This window comes from Procambarus clarkii, chromosome 15, assembly GCF_040958095.1.
Source record: "Procambarus clarkii isolate CNS0578487 chromosome 15, FALCON_Pclarkii_2.0, whole genome shotgun sequence".
NCBI lineage: Eukaryota > Metazoa > Arthropoda > Malacostraca > Decapoda > Cambaridae > Procambarus > Procambarus clarkii.
Genome location: NC_091164.1, coordinates 3,385,666 through 3,405,950, shown reverse-complemented (window position 1 = coordinate 3,405,950; position 20,285 = coordinate 3,385,666). Strand labels below are relative to the sequence as shown.

The following is a 20,285-nucleotide window of genomic DNA, read 5'->3' as shown; positions in this document are numbered from 1 at the left end:
ATCACACACACACACACGGGAGGGAGATGAACTCACGTGAGAGTGGGCGAGAGGGCAGGCAGTCTGTGCACGACACACATGGCGTAGAAGGAGGTGAAGCGGCACATGGCCGGACACGATGCACTCGCCAGGAGGACTGTCGCCAGGGAGGCAGTCCAGCTGGGAAGGGTTGGAGAGCGGTGCCCCCCTCGTGGTCATGCGCCATGGCTCGCCCCTCCCGGCGCACACCGCCCCCCACCACACACACAAGGTGTCGGTCCTTGGGAAACATCTCCCGGCTCTATGTGTTACTCATGCCACCTCTTGTGGTGGCTTAATCTTCATCAATCAATCAATACATCTCCGGGCTTCACGGGCTACTTATGCCACCTCTTGTGGTGGCTTAATCTTCATCAATCAATCAATACATCTCCGGGCTTCACGGGCTACTTATGCCACCTCTTGTGGTGGCTAAATCTCCATCAATTAATCAATCAATCAATCTCCTGGCTCAGATTTCTAAGGCACAAGCATAGTTTGAGCGGAAGGTGGGGCTGGATTAAAAGGAAAGATCCTAATACATTCGGGCAGCAAAAAAAAAAAAAAAAGCGGTGGGGTGGGGGAAATTTCGTAATGGAAATTATGAAGGAAAATTGAAAATAACTTATATTTCATAAGCAGGAGAGGAACGGGAGGGGTGAATGACAAAAAAAGATTCTAGGGGAGAGGGAAAGAAAGAAACCAGATTTAAAGATTAACTGAAACAGAAAAGAAAATGAGTTCTTATAGAGGAGGGCAGAATACAGAGAAAATTTTAAAGTAGCCTGACAACCAGTGGTCAAAAGACGTTGTTTTAGATTCAGCTACTTGGAACAAAAGCATAAGTAGCACGGGCTATGGTGAGCCCGTAGTAGACGTAGGTTAAAAGATGAGAGCCGGAGGAAATGAGAGACATGGCATAGTGTGACACGCTGAAGGTCGGGACCCGATGGCTGTGAGGTTTATCATGGCCGGCGAGCCTAGGACTCTAGGCGCGCGCGCGCGCGTTCTCTCTATATCTCTCTCTCTCTCTCTCTCTCTCTCTCTCTCTCTCTCTCTCTCTCTCTCTCTCTCTCTCTCTCTCTCTCTCTCTCTCTCTCTCTCTCTCTCTCTCTCTCTCTCTCTCTCTCTTTCTCTCTCTCTCTCTCTCTCTCTCTCTCTCTCTCTCTCTCTCTCTCTCTCTCTCTCTCTCTCTCTCTCTCTCTCTCTCTCTCTCTCTCTCTCTCTCTCCTCGCGGTCACTCAGTCACTTGCTTAACCTGACTGACCAAATTAAGCGTCTCCATTACGTGGCACAGTTGGCATAAGCTAGAAAGTCGAGATTAGGAAATCACTCGACGATGGAAGATCTTAGCTTTCCAGAAATCATAGAAATGCAAACATTTATCAGAGGAGAAAATAAATTCAGAAAGAGAGAATTAAAGACTCGGAAGAAAAAGAATAGGGGTAGGAATAATGAATTCGAAGCAATTATAAGAAGGAACCAGAATAAAGCATAAAACGAAACAAGAACATCTATTAAATTATGTGGTCATATGTTGAGAATAGACGTGTTAGTTATCCTCGTGTTTTAAAGTTATGAAATCTGTTCATTGATTTTATTCTTGGCATCAGAGAATTTTTTTTATCTCTTTATTTAATAATACAATATAAGTCATATCACAGCATTAGCCTTAAACTCCAACCGTTATACTTGATCCTAATTGGCTATCTCGTGTTTTCAATATGTTGCGTCTCTTTATATGTGTGTATACTAACCTATTTGTGTCTAAAGGTCGAGCCTCAACTCTTTGACCCAATATTTTCAGCTGCGGCCGTCAGAGGAAATGATTTCCGACCTGCTTTTGTTTCCTATTGTGTCACGTTTCAAACACTCGCGCGCGAAAATAGTATTTCTTTACCAACGGTTATTGTCTGTAGCTTCCAGCGGTGGCCTCTCACTGTGTTGTTATCTATCTGTACCTATAAGTCGGTACGAGTATATTTTAAGAAATATTAGCATTAATGGAGACTCCCAAAGTAAGGGGGGTTACATGCTATTTTCATGGAGCCAACTGGGAAATATTAGATGTTTTACATAGAGTGTTTCAGTGCTTCTTAATAATAAAATAAATTTTCCGAAAGGAGGAGTGGGGAAAGAGTGACATCATACTTCACTCATACAGTGTTACTTTAGATGTCAGCTGGATATTGTTTTAGTCCTTGAGAATGGTAGCATGTACTTTAAGCTGTTAACAACTGGATGAGTTGACTTATTAACTACGTGCATAGGTGATATACTAAACATAATAGATACCCCTAAAAAGATTCATAGAAAACACCGACCTTACCTAACCTTGTTAGTATCTTAAGATAAGCATCTTATTGCTTCGTAATTACAATTATTACTTAACCTATACCTATTATAGGTTTGGTAATAATTGTAATTACGAAGCAATAAGATGCTTATCTTAAGATACTAACAAGGTTAGGTAAGGTCGGTGTTTTCTATGAATCTTTTTAAGGGTATCTATTATGTTAAGTATGTCACCTATGCACATATTTAACAAGTCAATATTGACTTATTAAATTTGCGAGAACGGGTTGATGAGTGATATATATGGGGCTTTGCCTATATCTAATTTCCTGTTGTCGTTGTATTTGGGTAATTTCGGTGCTAGGATCAGGAAGACTGAACATTTACTTGATATGTATGATGAAGTCTATACGAATCTTACAGGTGTTTGAGATGCATATCTCGCTGCTGTTGCTGCCATATCATTTATGACGGGGGATTAACTTGATATCGCTTTTGTGGGTCTTCTTTTTGCTGGCTTTAGTTTATCTCCTCTTTTTTTCCGATCCTTCTTTCCGTCTGTTTGAATGTGGCTGTTTGTATGTGAGTCCACTACGGGCTCACCATAGCCCGTGCTGCTTGGAACCTTTTTTCAGATTGGCTGAATCTAAAACAACACACCAACTCTCTCTCTCTCTCCATGCGAGGAATGTGAGGCAGTATGAGGAGAGCGAAGAATTGAGGCAATCCTCTGTTCTTAAGTTCTTAAGAGGCTCCAAATGAAGGAAGAATTAACGCTCAGTATTTAATCAAGAAGCCCAGATATAATGGGCTTCTTATCTCCAACCTGGAGCGGCGGAATCAAATTAGTTGTAGCTAATTAGCATATTCGGTGTTTATATGTTTGCTTGTTTTTTCAGGTGTAGTTCTTGTGCGCTTGTGTGTTTTCGGGTGTATGTATGTGAATCTCTGCATGTTAAAATGTGTATATGTGTAGCATTATGAGCATGTTTGGCTATATTAATTTCTACATACATACAATTTGATAATTTTACCATAAGATTCTACAACATTGTTTTCAATACGGCAAGCGCATATATATTATATATATATATATATATATATATATATATATATATATATATATATATATATATATAAATATATATATATATATATATATATATATATATATATATATATATATATATATATATATATATATATATATTAGTATATTTTGGTAGCAGTCTTTCCTGTAGACATATATTATTAAATATGACCGAAAAAGTAAGTTTAATAATTCTAACACGAATTTTCTCAATCTTTCGTACATTTCTTTTCACTGTTGGAGGTAATTCAAAAATCAATTCTCCAAAATTCATTTTTATTTCTAGTCTGACGCGACACTTGAGCGCGTTTCGTAAAACTTATTACATTTTCAAAGACTTTAGTTAACATATACACAACTGAATAGAACTTACTGAATAGAATAGAACATCTCCGATTTTGTTTATATCTACATTTGAGTGAGGTGGATGGGGTGAGGTGGTATTTAATAAGGTATTAATTTCATCAACACAAGCCAGAACATGAAACAATGGGTATTGAATAGAAGTGATTGTAGAAAGCCTATTGGTCCATATTTCTTGATGCTTCTATATTGGAGCGGAGTCTACCCACCTCAAGACTCCGCTCCAATATAGAAGCATCAAGAAATATGGACCAATAGGCTTTCTACAATCACTTCTATTCAATACCCATTGTTTCATGTTCTGGCTTGTGTTGATGAAATTAATACCTTATTAAATACCACCTCACCCCATCCACCTCACTCAAATGTAGATATAAACAAAATCGGAGATGTTCTATTCTATTCAGTAAGTTCTATTCAGTTGTGTATATGTTAACTAAAGTCTTTGAAAATGTAATAAGTTTTACGAAACGCGCTCAAGTGTCGCGTCAGACTAGAAATAAAAATGAATTTTGGAGAATTGATTTTTGAATTACCTCCAACAGTGAAAAGAAATGTACGAAAGATTGAGAAAATTCGTGTTAGAATTATTAATCTTACTTTTTCGGTCATATTTAATAATATATAATATATATATATATATATATATATATATATATATATATATATATATATATATATATATATATATATATATATATATATATGTCTCTTCGGACCATCACCCACCCGACATTGATTTTGAATTTCCCGCCATAAGATGGGTGGCCAATAGCGTGCCAGGCCGCCCTGTAGATAGTGTCGGAACACAATTGAATTCCTGGTTTATTGGCAGAGTAATTTCTAAGTCTCAGACGAAACCAAGGAGGTTCATCGAATTCTGGGGAAGAGAAGTAGGAGAAGAAGAGATGATGATGATGAGGAGGAGGAACAAAACAAGGACATTATGTGTTGCAAAATAAAAATATTTTTACAGTCATTTATATATCAAAATAGGCGAGGCTAGTGTAACAATTGTCGAAAGCAGTTGAGGTTCTTTACAGTAAAGAAAGATCAAAATCCCTAAATAAGTCTCTCTCTTTCTCTTAACTGGTCTTACATTAAATACAGTCAACACATATTTATTGCCCCAGGAGTAATCAAAGTAGCCTCAACAGCGTATAACTTTATTGACTCGAGACCAGCCGCCAATAACAACATTATTGCTGGTGTCTTCTTAGTCTACCATATTTACACTTACAGCTGGCTCCGGGACACGTGAGTGGGGACACATACAGCTGGCTTCGGGACACGTGAGTGGAGACACATACAGCTGGCTCCTGGACACGTGAGTGGAGACACACACAGCTGGCGCCTGGACACGTTAATGGAGACACATACAGCTGGCTCGGAACATATGAGTGGTGAGTAGCCATATACAGCTAGCCAGGGACACATGACTGGTGAGTGGAGACATACAGCTGGCCCTGGACACATGACTTGCGAGTGAAGACACATACAGCTGGCCCTGGACACATGACTGGTAAGTGGAGACACGTACAGCTGGCCCTGGACACATGACTGGTAAGTGGAGACACATACAACTGGCCCTGGACACATAACTGGTGAGTGAAGACACATACAACTGGCCCTGGACACATAACTGGTGAGTGAAGACACATACAGCTGGCCCTGGACACATGAGTGGAGACACATACAGCCGGTACAAGACTAATACAGGGTGAATGAGAGACTGTAACTCGACCATGAGGACAATTGTAAGGACTTGTAATACAAAATTACAAATAATAATTTGATAATATTAACTGATCAGTTTAGCAACTGGGCTTACCCATCCACAATACCAAAATGTAAGACACTTGAAGCTACACGTTTGTGAAGAGAGACGGCGGGTCGACCTTCTGGAGTGGAGGTCGACTAGCCTGGGGTGGAGGGCGACCAGCCTTAAATGGAGGTTGGGTGATATTTTCAACCTGTCTCTGGTTCAACCCCCCCCCCCCCCTCCTTTTCCAGTGATCCTCTGAGGGCTGTATCCACTCATGTATCTTGAGTGCATCAACAAGTCCGTCCTCTGATCATGACGACTACTATACTTGATGTTTGGTCGTTCAGCTCTCGCAGAGTCCTTAATAACCTTCGTGCTGTTGCTAGGCTTTGAGACGAACAGCGATGCATATATAGTTAGCGTGTTGATGGGACAGGACGAGGTGATAGAAGGAGGGCGGGGGTAGGGGAAGAAGGACACTAACAGCCAGGCTAAGTAACTGCCCATTTCTCATACCGTAATCACCATGTCTTGAGATTGTCCTGCAATTATGCTCTTCATGTAATCGTTTTATTATCAGTGTTATCATTTGGATTGACTAGTTTATACAATATAAGAGGTGAGGTGGACGGTCTAGAATAGTCTCTGCATGAACATAATAACTTTTTGACAGTGTCTAGTGTGTGTGTGTGTGGCGTTGAAGTTGCAACTCGTCCTCTCAAGTTGTCACAACGGACGGAACATGATGTATTAAATTGCTTGAGTCAAACCTAACCTAACCGACCATAGAAAACGTGTATTTTTCCGAGCCGCTATGATTTATATTCATAACATTTTGTCCATTGGGTTGGGATTTTGATGTCAAAATAACACGTATTATTCGAGAGAAGTTGAGAGTTCACCAAAATATATACGTTGTGGTGACCGGTTGTGACTACACATTCATGAGTGGCTACACTCGCTCATACCACTACTCACACACTCATTCTACTCATAACTACTCATTCACATCTGGCAAATGTTCCACAGCTTTACTTACAAGGCTGTATGACTTATCCCCTACTTACCAAGTTTATCATTTATGCCTAATAAGTGGCTTTATCCGTACTTACACATATAAGTATAAAGTAAATACTTACTAATACGGTTAATGCTCATTCACACTGCAAATATTACCCTTCCGCCATATATTCCTGGTAGCCTATTCATAATTATTGTACTGTCCATTCATACTTACACGGCTCTCCTAAGATCACAGGTCTTAGTGTGCGCGAGCAGCCTTGTCTATGTATACCGTGTATGTATATAATGCGAAATAACAAATTATATTTCTAATTTGGTAGCACGTCCCCCCCTCTCTCTCTCTCTCTCTCTCTCTCTCTCTCTCTCTCTCTCTCTCTCTCTCTCTCTCTCTCTCTCTCTCTCTCTCTCTCTCTCTCTCTCTCTCTCCCTTGTTCTCCAGGTTGGGTGGAGATATTAGCATTAGCTGCTAATATTAGATATTAGCAGCTGACATTAGCATATGAAATATGTCGGCTGTAAATAAATTGCTAGATAATAGCCCCAATAACAACAGCAGAAACAACCAACAATACAACAGCTGTTATTAACAACCACAGCAGTTAACAGTAACAACAATATCTTGAAATTAAATCAACAACAATCACAACACTGCCATCAATAACAAATAACAACGACAGCTAACGAAACAACAACTTATAATAACGTCAACAACAAATAACAGCTACTAACTACTATCAAGAGCTAACAATAACAACAAAAAACAAGAACTAACAATTAATGATAAGAACACACTGTGAAGAGAGCAATAACTACTAACGATAACAACAACAGCTAACAACCACAAGTAACAACACTAACTATATCGTTAACAACACTAACGTAACAACACAAAATATAACATAGATCTGACAGATGTGTTGTTTTACCTCATCTTTGTGTCCTGTGTCACCTTCTGCATGCGAGTCCCAGTAGTACAGTCGGCTTCGTTCTCGACGCACAACCGTGAATTCCGGGTTCGAATTCCGGGCGGGACAGAAATGGTTGGGCATATTTTCTTTTCCCCCCCAATGCCGCTGTTCACCTAGCAGTGTGTAGGTGACTCAGGAGTTAGTCACGGGGGTGGGGAACCTCGATAAAAGCCTAATGTGCAGGACTTCCCTTTGGCTTCCTGTCCCGCTGATACAATGAATTATTATCATTATATATGATGACCTTGAAGCACCCCAGAAGCAAGGCTTGGCGCTGTTGCAGGGTCAGAGATGATTTAGATCATTGTAAAGAGTATGAGATTTAATGATTCAAGCGGTGTTGTAGAGAATTGCATGATTTGTTTGAATCGTGAATGGAATGATTCCAGAATGATTTTTAATAGACCCCAGCATAAAGACCCCTATTAAAATGATTTTTAATAGACCCCTCGTTAATTATGATGCCCGGTAACCTATTCCATAAACCATTGAGCCTATTTCCAAAACCGTTTTAATCCTACCCAGTTTTTCTGAATGTAAAATTGTCTGTTTTGAATCATTGTTTTATTGTGCACTTGTTAATGTTTGTTTAGTCCCAATGCTTGGCATGTGTGTTTGTCCAACACTTATCGGTGTTGGGTCCCCCTGTGTCTAACACTTGCCAGTGTTTGGGTCTCCCTGTGTCCAACACTTGCTAGTGTTTGGGCTGCCTGTGTCCAACACTTGCCAGTGTTTGGGTCTCCCTGTGTCCAACACTTGCTAGTGTTTGGGCTGCCTGTGTCCAACACTTGCCAGTGTCTGGGTCTCCCTGTGTCCAACACTTGCCAGTGTTTGGGTCTCCCTGTGTCCAACACTTGCCAGTGTCTGGGTCTCCCTGTGTCCAACACTTGCCAGTGTTTGGGTCCCCCTGTGTCCAACACTTGCCAATAGATATATCGTGTTTACAAATTTTCTGAGGTCGGATCCTTTATCGTATCTTATTTCCTGTAGGCGAACTGAGCGAAGTGGTCTTGCTTCCAACACTTGCAGGAGCCGGGTATAAGGAACCAGTCGTAGTAGAGCCGCACCTGGTGAGAAGAGCACAGTGAGAGGGTATATATATATACAGCTGAATATAAAACTACAGAGTAAAATATGATTATTATCACGAGATGAGGTTAAGAGGGCAGGTCGTGACCCGGTCACCAGGGAGGTCACGCACCATTGGGTCGTGCTGACACGCGCTAATCTATTGAGCTGGAATATCTTTATCTGGGTCATATGAGTGAGGGAGAAGGAAGGAGGAAGAGGGATGGATGGAAAGGACATACCTGGAAGCAGCCAATCTCGTCCTGGCCGTCACAGTAGTGAGGGGCGGGGGTGGCGGAGGCGCCGCCATGACGCTGCTGGAGACCCTGCTGGTAGCGGGAGGTGGCGGCCGGCGACGACGGCGGGGCGGCTGAGGCTACCGCCGCGCGGCTGTGGAGGTCATGGCTGCTTTTAGTACTGGTGCAACGCTTTGCTTTTAATATATACGTACACACACATATGTAACTACCTACATATAGATCACACTAAATATATAAATATTTAAGTTAAAGATGCTTAATAACCACAACCATTGCTTCATATTATTATTGCTCTATACAAGTATGTAAATTCGCACAGTATATGCAATGTATTCATACAATATGTAAGTAATAATAATAATTATTATTATATTATTTTAAATATTAGGGATACGTTGTGTCAAGTCCCTTAAGGGACGCGCATGCGCAGAACAAACGCTCCAATTTTAAGGGGGTGGCCCTTCGTACCTTAATTACCTCCACTACCGCTAGTCAGTCACCTCGGCTGAACTACGGCAATTAGGTGGTTCTTTAATTAACAACACTACCACAATAATACTGCCTTGTACGGTCATAGTAATCATACAGTCTGTTATACACTCGCCCTAATTATTATACTGAATTAATAATGCTCATTGTACGTTACGGTATATATATATTTCAGTCTTCATTGTACCTCACGGTATCAACCGATCAATGCTCATTGTATCTCAATGTATGAATTGCATTGGTTAGAGTATGATTTGCTGTATTAAATTGTTTTTATTTGTCTGCCTTTGTCATAGGTTATACTGTACCTCAGGCTATGCCACCGTAACCCCCCCCCCTTCCACATACACACAAACACCCATTAACCCTCCACTAACACACACACACACACACACACACACACACACACACACACACACACACACACACACACACACACACACACACACACACACACACACACACAGTTATACAAGTTGGTGCCCCCACCCCCTGCCTGAAACTTTTGGCAGAAATATGAAAACAGAAACTTAGGCTTCCTCTTTATAAACTTTTAAAAAGCTCACAGAAAAATCTTAAGTCTCAAGAAACCGTGCGTTACCCCAACATTATAAGAGCACTTTATAATTTATTCGAGATTTTTTTTTTAAGAATTCACATGTATGAGTTTTATTCATAATAAATACTTCTCACTCCGTGCACACGCCTCTGGGTAATGGGCTTCTCCTGCACACCGTCTCGTTTATTGTACAGTCGCATTTTTATACATAACTTGCTATATACCTCGTGTGTATAGAGTAGCTTCTACACACACACACACACACACACACATATATATATATATATATATATATATATATATATATATATATATATATATATATATAAATATATATATATATATATATATATATATATATATATATATATATATATATATATATATTTGTGTGTGTAAAGCACGAAAATAAACACGTGATTAAAAATGTGACAGTGTCAGACCACGGAGGAAAATTGAAACAGGAATTTCCTTAAGTACTTTCGTATATTAATACATCTTCAGAAGAAGTCTTTCTGAAGATGTATTAATATACGAAAGTACTTAAGGAAATTCCTGTTTCAATTTTCCTCCGTGATCTGACACTGTCATATATATATATATATATATATATATATATATATATTTGTCTATAATAATCAGCAACAAATATCTGTGGTGAGGGCGGTGTGTGTGTGTGTACTCACCTAATTGTGCTTGTGCTCTGGCTCAATGGTCCCGCCTCTCAACCGTCAATCAACAGGTGTACAGGTTCCTGAGCCTATTCCTGATTGTGTGGTGTGTGTGTGCGTGTGTGTGTGTGTGTGTGTGTGTGGAGGGGGCGTACCTGAGGTCAGGACGCGAGGGCGTGACCGGGAACAAGGCATCAGGGTAGTAAAGCTCGGCCACCAGGAGAGACACCCAGCGGGGCGACGCCAGACAAGCCCCCGACAGATAGTGACACTTGCTCGACCTGAACCACCACAAAGTACAAGGTATCACTCCGTTAGTTACAAAAGTCTTGAATTATCATTACAGGCAGACGAGGAGTCACAATAACGTGGCTGAAAAATGTTGATCAAACCACATACACTAGAAAGTGAAGGGACGACGACGTTTCGGTCCGTCCTGGACCATTCTCAAGTCGATTGTGATCACAATCGACTTGATAAAGGTCCAGAATGGACCGAAACGTCGTCGTTTCTTCATTTTCTAGTATGTGCGGTTTGGTCAAAATATCATTATAACTACAAAACCTTAAATGCTAATAATATCTCAATTTATAATAATTAATAATGAGAGTAAGAGTTATTAGTTTCATTATCTTAACTGCAAAACGTAAAAGAAAAAACATGAATGATATATATTTTTTTTTTACTTTATACTCTCAACATAATTTCTGTATGGAAAGGGTAGCTATGTATAATTAGCTTATCAGTACAAATTATATCCTAAAATTAATTGGTTAATAAAATTATTCGCAGTAATTTTCTCAGCAGGTCAATATATCGCATGATATATATGCTCACGATTACGTATTAAATAACAGGTCTGCTTATAATGAATATATGATATCAAAATGATTTTTACCACAGTGACGTGGAGGTGAAATTTGGCGTCATACAGCTATGTTAAAAACTCCTCGTGTATCACGCACATACTCTACGTCGATTAGTATACTTCTTTTTACATAAACATTAACACACACAAACACTAATACACACAAACCCTTACAATTCGCAGCCAATATTCACATAAATTAAACAAACACAATGTTTGACTAACATTAACAAATCTGGCTAACTAAAACTTTAAAACTTAGTGACGAGTGGAACTTACACACGTATACAGCCCCCATACACACGTATACAACCCCCATACACACGTATACAGTCCAAATACACACACACACACACACACATATACAATCCCCCATACACAGACCCCCCAACTGTGCCTCCACTCACAAACACTGGGTGACTTCGACGGTCTGTGTAAAGTAGCCCTCGTAGGGGATCTGGACGACGTAGCGCCACACGCCCTGGTAGTTCCTGGCGAACACGGGCGTGATGTACTCGACGGCTGACGGGCAGGGCGTGAGGGGCTGCATGCCCCCCGTCAGGCTGTTGAGGGAGCCCTGGAAGCCGCCGTCGTCGTTGCGGTCCTGGGCCGCGTTCCCGCTCGAACTCTTGCCGGCCATGGCGTTGTACAGCATACAGAACCTGGTGGCCCCACACACGCAATATTTGCTGAATGTGTTTTCGGCTCAATTCGCCTTCATCGGAGCAAGATCCTTGCTCTGATGAAGGCGAATTGAGCCGAAAACGCGTTCAGCATTTTTTAATTTATTTTTTCCCCATACTTGGATCAGTGTTTTTGTGATATATATTTCATTTCATTCACTTGCACTATCGTAGTGGAAGACAGGAGGTCTACCGACCTAACTACGACTACCCACAATAAGACAGGGTCCCAGAAACACATAACTGGTATCCCACTGGGACTTTCAACCTCTCCTGGGGTATCACATGAGTCTGGCAGATCACCTAATACCACCAGATTCAAGGGATATCCCAGGACTGGTTTAAAGTCTCAGTTGGATACCAGTTGGATGTCTCTGGGACCCTCTCTCATTGTGGGTATTGCATATTACAGCCTCTGGTTATAATGGCCACAAGAATTCCCTCACCAACCGCCAGATATACTTTAGGCTTTTACCAATGTCCAAGACTAAAGTATACGGAGTGTATATATATACACCGAGAAGCGGGATACATTTCTCTGTGTATCTCTTGGGAACTTGTGGTGTAAGTCTCCAGGCGCCGCTGGCTATTATGCTAAGTGCCGTCGCTTTGTGAGAAGACAGCTACCCAGGATAGATTGATTGATGAAGATTAAGCCACCCCAAGAGGTGGCACGGGCATGAATAACCCGTATAAGGCTGCCAGACACTTGCACGAGTTGACCAGACCACACACTAGAAGGTGAAGGGACGACGACCGTTTCAGTCCGTCCTGGACCATTCTTAACTCGATTGTCAAGTCGAGAATGGTCCAGGACGGACCGTAACGTCGTCGTCCCGTCACCTTCTAGTGTGTGGCCTGGTCAACATACTTTAGTCACGTTATTGTGACTCTTAGCCTGCACACTTGCACGTGTTGATGGCGTTAGAGGTTGGTACACCGGACTTGGTACACCGGACTTCACTCACAGTCCCCAGTTGTCGTCGCAGAAGGCCCTGGCGCTCCTGCCTTGGACGCCCTCGTCAGCGGCCAGCGACCGTCCTTCAACCTTGCCCTCCTCCAGGCTCTCCAACGTCTGCCTCACCTCCGTCTGGATGGCGGGGCCTTTGGGGAAGAGCGCGTCGTCGTTCACGGATCGAATGGGCCGCCGGATAACACGAAACTGGTCCCTGGAATTAACGTTTGGTATTAATTAAATGAGTTGTATATTTATGGATGGTACAAATTTCGAGTGAGTATTATTAAACACAATATGTAGCATATAAAACTGACGAGGTTACCCTCGAAACAAGCAGCACCTCGAGGGTGACCCAGATAACGCATACATTCTTCATTAACCACTTCCCCCAAACATTGTGACAGAATGAACAACCCCAGCGGGTTTTCTTCCTATTGGGGAGTGTTGTACATGCTGCTATGGCGGTGTCCACTCACAGGATGAGCGGCGCTGCCCGATAAACTCGCCACTCGGGTCAAAATTTATACTTAATTATTCCTTGAAGCACCCAAGAACGAGCTGAGAGACATACTCACCTCAGTGGAACGTTCCTGCTCCTGAGCTTGGCGACCTTGGGCAGCGTCTTGTCCTCCTTCAGGATGGGTAGCGTCTTGCTGAAGAAGTCGAGGGTCTTGTTCTTGATGAGGTCACTGTCGGAGGAGCGGGAGGAACCGTCAAGGAGATTATGGTGGACACAACACACTTTACATCACGTCGCAAAGTATTAAGTTGTTAGTTATAAGTTTAAAATATTGAATGTGTTGTGAAGGATTATATATATATATATATATATATATATATATATATATATATATATATATATATATATATATATATATATATATAATGGTTAAATTTGTATTTTATGTTAATTCAGGGAACTTAATATTAAATGTTTGTGTGTGTGTGTGTGTGTGTGCGCGTGTGCGTGTGTGTGTGTGTGTGTGTGTGTGTGTGTGTGTGTGTGCGTGTGTACTCACAAGGGATAGGAGTGACCTAGTACAGCTTGACCCATGGGGTTGATGGGCAGGAGGCCGTCATTGAGGTCACCACACAAATTGTCCAGAGACTGCTGCATCTGCTCCTTGGTTTCCAGAGTGCCTGTGAAAGGAAAGATGATTAAGGTACCGATATGGAAAATCTTGCAGGCTTTCTACCCATCCTGCAGATCGCATAGCTTATAGGGTATAAGCACATAATGATCCAGGACAGACCGAAACGTCGTATATTATATATATATATATATATATATATATATATATATATATATATATATATATATATATATATATATATATATATATATATATATATATATATAACCTAACCTAACCTAACCTATAGAGATAGGTTAGGTTAGGTTAGGTAGGGTTGGTTAGGTTCGGTCATATATCTACGTTAATTTTAACTCCAATAAAAAAAAATTGACCTTATATATTATGAAATGGGTAGCTTTATCATTTCATAAGAAAAAAATTTGACAAAATATATTAATTCATGAAAACTTGGCTTATTAGGCAAATCGGGCCTTGCATAGTAGGCTGAGAAGTGCGTTCTGGCTATCAGGTACGACATATATATATATATATATATATATATATATATATATATATATATATATATATAGAGAGAGAGAGAGAGAGAGAGAGAGAGAGAGAGAGAGAGAGAGAGAGAGAGAGAGAGAGAGAGAGAATAAATCATATAAGGTAGGTATACCTTATAAGGTAAATCATATAAGATAGAAAATTACCAAACAGCCAAAGTGCTATTGTGTCTAATTACACACACATTAGATAGATAGATAGATAGATAGATAGATAGATATCCAATCCTCTGCGAGTGGTGTAAATCCTGGCTAACTGGCATGATTACGACTCTCTAACTTTGCTAAACATTTTTGGCTGCTCTCCAATCAGGTAGTTTGTCTTTGTGTAACAACCTTTTACGCCTTAACTTGCCTCCAATAGTGCTGTTGTGTTATTCCTATCTGTTCAGTTATTGGTTGTGAAATAAGCTGCTACTGTACAGGGCAAACATAGTTGTTTTTTGTAATAAATGAGCTAATCTGGTTAATAACTCAAATTTGCTAATTATAAACTCATTCCATCCGCTTATTAAACACTCAATATGCTTTAATTAGCTCTTTGTTCTGAGGTGCATACACGCCATGCATCTGTCTGTCAAGTCTCCAGGCCAGGAGAGTGTGGAGTCTCAAGTCTCCAGACCAGGAGGGTCTGAAGTCCCAAGTCTCCAAACATAAACACAAACCCATTGTTTCCATAAGCTGGAATTCGGCATAAATAAAGAATCAATACCAATTTAAGAGAGAGCTGGAGCTGACCTGGACAGGGCACCTTAGACTGGAAGTAAGGAGGCTTCCGGACCTTGGGTGGGATCTTGGCGGGAGCCTCGTCGAAGGCGTAGTAGCCGTCCGGGTAGTCTGGCGTCTCCTGGTAGTCTTGTGCCGCGACTGACGACGCCGCCGCTGCTGCCGCTGCCACCACCGCCTGCAGGAGGGAGGAACACCATTAAGTCACGAACGAGTAGATGAGGTAGACTTACGGGCTATTCCTGCCCGTGCCACCTTTTGGGTGGCTTAATCTTCATCATGATGAGGTAGACGCTTCTCTCATCACCAGTAAGTAGAGTATTCACCTAGTTGTGTTTGCGAAGGTTGAGCTTTGCTCTTTCGGCCCGCCTCTCGACTGTCAATCAACTGTTTACTAGGTCTTGTGTAAAGGAGGGAATGTATATGTTTATCTCTCAGAATGTTCGGTAATATGTTTATTGCTTGTGATGTGTGTCTATGTATGTATTAACACGATGTACTGAACGGGGTGAGAATAGCTTGAGCTACCTCATCCCTTTGTGTGTATTTTACCTCAATAAACTTATTTCAATTTCACTGTTTACTAACTACTTTTTTTTGTATTTGTGTGTGTGTGTAACAGTCAGGAAATACTGGTAACACAGGTAACACACTCAGGTAACAAGAATAGCACTCAGACTCAACCGGTGACACTCAGGTGTGAACTTAAGAATAAAATAAACTGCAGAATGACTGTTGGCTCCTCTATTGGCAGCCTCTATTTATATCCACCCAAAACTCATTCAGATATGTCTAACCTGCGCTTGAAACAATCAAGTGATCCCGCGTCTGTTTGTCACACAAGTGACCATCTTGTTTCCAAACCAATACTTACCCACGTTTTTTTCCCGAAAATAAAGATATCCAATTTATATCCATTGTTTAAAGATCAATTTTATGTTGGGATTTAGGTTTGGTTAGGTTAGGTTAGGTTTCATTACGTTTGGTTACGTTAATACAATATATTATTGTCGATAACGCAAAATATGGAATTCGAAAACTGTTTCAGTGTGCCCGCGAATTCCGTTTACAGAAAACCAAATTAAAAAACAACAACTTTTCAGTGTGCACCTTTTATATTTTAAACCAACGATTTCCATTACATTAAAGTTACAACTTGAGAATAATCTCTATTCACGATAAAGGCTCACTTGTCCTTTACATGTAGACTATTACTGGAACCGTAGTATGCTTTGAAACCATTACAAATACCTAGATAAGTATCCAGGTGGTTTGAGGGAAGGGGGGGGGGGTGGTTCTCATGGTATTCAATTTTGTCTGAGGACGGGTTGTGACAGGGTCCTCCTGTTAGAATTCTCCAGAATTATGACAGGAGGACCCTGTCAGTTCTCCTGTCATAATTCGTCCTCGCTATCTCCTGTCTGTTAACGGACGTTCTGTGTGGTCCCGCGCTAAAGTTTCCCCCCATTTTTACCTCAGTTTCATCCCATGGTTACCTCAGAGACGAATGTATGTCACATCTTTACAGAAGACTGTTCTAAGCGTCTTAATTAGTGGGTGAAGTCCTTTGAAGCAACAAAACCTTATCATCTGTGTTTATTATTAAAAGTTTGATCCACTGTGAGAAACACGCGAGAATATCTTCTTGCGTATCTCAGAGAGCATAATACTGTGTGTGTGTGGAGTGAGGGACGCCCCTGTGAGGGTATGTGAGGAGTGAGGGACACCCCTGTGAGGGTGTGTGAGGAGTGAGGGACGCCCCTGTGAGGGTGTGTGAGGAGTGAGGGACGCCCCTGTGAGGGACGCCCCTGTGAGGGTGTGTGAGGAGTGAGGGACGCCCCTGTGAGGGTGTGTGTGGAGTGAGGGACGCCCCTGTGAGGGTGTGTGAGGAGTGAGGGGACGCCCCTGTGAGGGTGTGTGAGGAGTGAGGGGACGCCCCTGTGAGGGTGTGTGAGGAGTGAGGGACGCCCCTGTGAGGGTGTGTGAGGAGTGAGGGACGCCCCTGTGATGGACGCCCCTGTGAGGGTGTGTGAGGAGTGATGGACGCCCCTGTGAGGGACGCCCCTGTGAGGGTGTGTGAGGAGTAGGTCTTCTCACAATATCTGGACTTCATCCTGCGAGAGAATCTCAAAGACTTCACAAGAAGGTTCAGTAGTCTTTGATCTCTTGTGTCAAGACGGCGCGCGCCGTATTCCTTGGATATATACGAATCCCTTTGTTTTTATTTATGCGAAAATGAATTTCACACACATTCTTAGATGAGGCTTACCTATCTTGATGTTATCTTGAGATCATTTCGGGGCTTAGCGTCCCCGCGGCCCGGTCCTCGACCAGGGCCTCCTTTTTGTTACACACACACACCCCAGGAAGCAGCCCGTAGCAGCTGTCTAACTCCCAGGTACCTATTTACTACACGATAGATGTATCGCATCTCAGGCCCACAGTCTTTGCTGTTTTGTAACTTTATAAATTCACAGTAATTAAAGTTGAGGTGTTGACCAGATACACACATAAGCACTGAGACAAGTCCAGACGAAGCACATCTCAGGGCGGACACATAATCTTGCCGGACTTAAGAGAAGCACATCTCAGGGCGGACACATAATCTTGCCGGACTTAAGAGAAGCACATCTCAGGGCGGACACATAATCTTGCCGGACTTAAGAGTAACAAAACATGTGTGTGTGTGTGTGTGTGTGTTTACATACAAGACTGTGTGAGGTGCACAGTGAGGTGCACAGGATCAACCAAACAGGTACTCAGATGTGGTCATGTCACTATACGGAACACGTGTATCTATATCTCAGCTTAGATGCAAACCCTGAATTCGGTAAACCAATTTAGAAAATGGAGAATATCGACTAAGAATGGAGGAAGAAAAGGCAGTATAAAGAGAACAAAGAGAATACAAATAAGAACGAACGCGAGAAGGGAATACACAAACAATTTGGAAGTGTAGAACCAGAGGAAAAATAAAAATAAACGGAAAATCGATAAAAACATCCAATATTTTATATCCCCCAGACAGAACTGAAAATGTAAAAGTCGGCCCTGGAGTCTCGGGAGGGAAAACGGGGGAAGTGGGGAGAGAGGTTTAGTGTGCCAGTGTAGGATAATGGCGTATGATGGTCCAGTAATTACTGCTGTTATGTGGGTCCCAGGGGGGGTTCCTGGCGCCAGGGGGGGTTCCTGGCGCCAGGGGGGAATATACAAACAGCCTTGTCCCTGTCCCTGCCTCTCTTCCCCTTGTCCCTGCCTCCCTTCCTCTCTCTTTACATCTCCTCACCATTTCTCAGTTCTCTTTTTTTTCCAATTTCTTCTCCCCCTTTCGCCAGCTCTACTTTTCCAGTTCTCCTCCACTGGCGACAGTTTACCTACAGTCACGTTTAGGGGCCAGGTAAACAAGAGTTTTCTCCTTAACGGTACACGTGTAAACAGACCCCCAAATAGTATACACCAGTTTACACTCTCCTTGACATCCCAGAACTCATACTATACTTAGGCAACTGCTTGAACCATGTTAATATTGTCTAAATACTGCAACACTTGATATATTATATCAATCTCTCCGTAGATATTACACACGTAGTAGCGTATCCGCTCATGTGTACGTTAGTGGCGGTGGTGGGGGGTTCGACACCCCATCGTTAGTGGGTGGGAGGGGGGAGGGGGATTCGACACCCCCATTGTTAACGCGTGACCTGCAGTTAATGAGGGCGGGAACGGACCACTTATCTGGATGCTGTACCCGGAACCACTTATAAGTACAGTAGTAGTTACAGGCGGTGACACAGCCTGTTACGGTAACTGCTGCGTCAGGTAAGTGAAAGGTTAGAGGTCACAAGGTAAGGTTAGGGGGTCACACAGTAAGGTTAGGGGTCACAAGGTAAGGTTAGGGGGTCACACAGTAAGGTTAGGGGTCACAAGGTAAGGTTAGAGGTCCCAACCTTACCCCCCCCCCCCCCACACACACACACAGTGAGCTAGAGAAGAACGGGAGCACGTCGTGGTCAGCTGGTGAGACGCATGTGTGAAGATCAGCTGTACACAGAAGCAACGGGCATGAAGCTGTTCTCAAGGCCAATTCCACACACACACACACACACACACACACACACACACACACACACACACACACACACACACACACACACACACACAAGGGGCCTCGTAGCCTGGTGGATAGCGCGCAGGACTCGTAATTCTGTGGCGCGGGTTCGATTCCCGCACGAGGCAGAAACAAATGGGCAAAGTTTCTTTCACCCTAAGTGCCCCTGTTACCTAGCAGTAAATAGGTACCTGGGAGTTAGTTAGTCAGCTGTCACGGGCTGCTTCCTGGTGTGTGTGTGGTGTGGGGGAAAAAAAAAATAAAAAGTAGTTAGTAAACAGTTGATTGACAATTGAGAGGCGGGCCGAAAGAGCAAAGCTCAACCCCCGCAAAATACAACTAGGTGAATACACATAGTTTTACATGTAAATACGACGCTCAAAAAAAGGAGAATCATTGTATTAAACTGCTACAAGTACATCTCTTGAGCACATCGTGTTGAGTACATGTAGGTGTGTGCCTCTAGGTAAGTGCATCTAGGAGTACAACATCTGAGTGCATCTAGGTGAGTGCATCTAGAGGTGCAACATCTGAGTGCATCTAGGTGAGTACATCCAGAGGTACAACATCTGAGTGCATCTAGAGGTACAACATCTGAGTGCATCTAGGTGAGTGCATCTAGAGGTACAACATCTGAGTGCATCTAGAGGTACAACATCTGAGTGCATCTAGAGGTACAACATCTGAGTGCATCTAGAGGTACAACATCTGAGTGCATCTAGGTGAGTGCA

General features: G+C 42.2%; 2 protein-coding genes across 4 annotated transcripts in view; both read right to left on the bottom strand.

The window, feature by feature from the left end:
- LOC123759046 (chondroitin sulfate N-acetylgalactosaminyltransferase 2) overlaps positions 1 to 173 on the bottom strand; it is a 32,140-nt gene extending 31,967 nt beyond the window's left edge. For 2 of the 3 annotated variants that reach the window (XM_045743801.2, XM_045743798.2), the window contains exon 1: positions 37 to 173. The gene's annotated coding sequence lies outside the window, so the exon portion shown is untranslated. The remainder of the gene's footprint in view (positions 1 to 36) is intronic. The other variant, XM_045743800.2, reaches the window with a different exon arrangement.
- A 4,745-nt stretch (positions 174 to 4,918) lies between these two features.
- The window catches only part of spz6 (Spaetzle domain-containing protein 6), a 59,951-nt gene continuing 44,584 nt past the window's right edge, over positions 4,919 to 20,285 (bottom strand). Inside the window, exons 2-9 of the mRNA XM_045743797.2 lie at positions 15,459 to 15,624; positions 14,098 to 14,218; positions 13,654 to 13,767; positions 13,089 to 13,289; positions 11,845 to 12,099; positions 10,725 to 10,850; positions 8,833 to 8,980; positions 4,919 to 8,589 (exon numbers count right to left, since the gene is read on the bottom strand). Coding sequence (XP_045599753.2) covers positions 8,500 to 8,589; positions 8,833 to 8,980; positions 10,725 to 10,850; positions 11,845 to 12,099; positions 13,089 to 13,289; positions 13,654 to 13,767; positions 14,098 to 14,218; positions 15,459 to 15,624 — 1,221 coding nt within the window. The 3' untranslated portion in view covers positions 4,919 to 8,499. The remainder of the gene's footprint in view (positions 8,590 to 8,832; positions 8,981 to 10,724; positions 10,851 to 11,844; positions 12,100 to 13,088; positions 13,290 to 13,653; positions 13,768 to 14,097; positions 14,219 to 15,458; positions 15,625 to 20,285) is intronic.